The following is a 2,014-nucleotide window of genomic DNA, read 5'->3' on the forward strand; positions in this document are numbered from 1 at the left end:
CATAGTGGCACATGGGAACCAGTAAACCATCCCGGCACATGGGAACCAGTGAACCATCCCGGCACATGGGAACCAGGACTGTTGCCCACAGTGCCTCCACGTATTTCGCCCGCATTTTCCGGAGTCCGGTAACCTCTGCTGCTCAGAGAAGCTGTGCGTTTCCGGTACGGTGACTGTGTCATAACATGCTCCAAGAGAAATAAACCAGGTCCTCTGCCCGGCGTGACGTGGATCATCCGAAGCGCGGGCCGCAGCCCTTCACGTGGCATGCCCCTCCGCCCCAACCTGAAGAAATCTAACAGTGTGGCACTGTATAGAATCTGCACTCGAACTGAAGGTTTCAGGGTATCTACCGCCAGAAGTCACCGCCAGTTGGTGTACTAGCTGTTATCCCTGCGCGGCCTTAGTCGGGCGAACCAAGGGGCGGGCCGGCAGGGAGGCCGTCGGGGGTTGGGAGTCGTTCCCGGCGAGCCTGCATGCTGGTCAGAAACTGCCGGCGGCCGGAGAGCCACGGTGCCGGTTCAAGAGCAGCTCCCAGGCTCGGGAGACTCACTGACGAACGGCGCCAATAAATATCAATGCCATGCCCATGCTGAACTGCCCAAAGGACGCCTCAAACAGATATGTGTTTTGGCCAACTGAACTTCTGACTGTAACTCACGCAGATGAGACAGAAGGGCACTAGACGGCCGTGTCCGTCAGTCGTCTTCGTTGCCATATCCTTCAGGCTGTGCCAGTACCTCGCCGGGTTGCTTAACGACCGAACACGTGCCACTGCGTAAGTACCAGCTCTGCCGCTTGACACTGCGCCTCTCGCAGCAGAGGAGAGGATGTCCCGCGCGGTAAGGCATCGCATCCTAAACCCCTCGCACCGATACATAGCACAAGTGAGCCGCAAGAGTTTCTTGCTGCATCTCTGTTAACACGCGACGTGATGAGGAAGATTCAAAAACTCCTTTCGCTGCAGTTCAGAGACCACAATCTCCGGTCCTACAAGAACACAACTGAACCCCGGACAATTCAGACTACGAAACGTTTCCCAGCCAGCTATAAACTCAACATGAATGAATGAAGCGCGCCCGGGGTGCCTACACCCTATTGCGGCGAGACAAACTGACACAGAACAACCGGTCGACAGCACTGCTCCGACCACAACTCCTAAACCACTGCAGGTCCCTTACTCACAAAGGTGGGCTCCACGACCACATACTGCAAGCGCTCAGGGTGCTTGAATTAGGAGGCCGCTCCAACTTGTACAACAAAATTTTCTTCCAGAACTCACCGCAGCAACACAATGAAGAAATCGTGCCGGCAACGCAGTGGATCACTGCTTGAGTACACTGCTTCGGCACAAATCTGCGCTGCAGCCGATATTTGCGTCAATGTCGAAGCGGCTAGACTTAGCACCGTCAACCAACAAAACCATCGACATTTCCCAGACCGGGTAAAGGCGTAGTGTTCCCCACTATTATCGCGCATCCGTTGCGAACAGATGCCAACCGGTAGAACACTACCATTCTCCAACACAGTGACGGGAGAAACTGCTGTTACCTCACTGCACTCTTGCCCCAAGCCAATGGGTGCCCGAGCAGGTCCGGTGAGTCAAAGCGTCCCATTCATCTCCCGGTGCAGAACGTCTCGGACACTTTGGTACACACTCACGCCTGCACGATAGGCATTTTGTGCTGCCGTCTGCGCCTGCCGCATCACTTGGTTTTTATACTGGTCGTCCAGAATGCCATCAGCAGGTGCTGCGCGAGGCGAGATCGCCATAACAGGGCCAGGGCCCATCGGGACGAACTGCGGGCTTGTGTGGACACAAGCGGGCTGAATGACCCGACGCGGAGTCAGGAGTGGTGCCGGCTGGTACACCACCGGGGGCCGGAAGCTGCCTCCTATAATCGGGGAGGCTACGGGGGCAACAAACGGCCCGTTCTGGACACATAGCGTCCTTGGAGTGTTCGAAATTACCTGGGGAGCGCTCGTATACACCTGGGAAGCTGGCCGCGCACCA

The 2,014-nt window shown here is 56.6% G+C and overlaps 1 protein-coding gene across 1 annotated transcript; it reads right to left on the minus strand.

Annotated features, from left to right (window-relative positions):
* Window positions 1–1,008: 1,008 nt before the first annotated feature.
* On the minus strand, window positions 1,009–2,014 carry CSUI_005317 (uncharacterized protein; the record flags this gene model as incomplete). The annotated part of the gene is made up of 1 exon (XM_068065494.1): window positions 1,009–2,014. A coding segment is annotated over one exon (412 nt), but the record flags the coding sequence as incomplete, so codon positions are not given.

The sequence above is a fragment of the Cystoisospora suis genome, assembly GCF_002600585.1.
Source record: "Cystoisospora suis strain Wien I chromosome Unknown contig_2573, whole genome shotgun sequence".
Lineage (NCBI taxonomy): Eukaryota > Apicomplexa > Conoidasida > Eucoccidiorida > Sarcocystidae > Cystoisospora > Cystoisospora suis.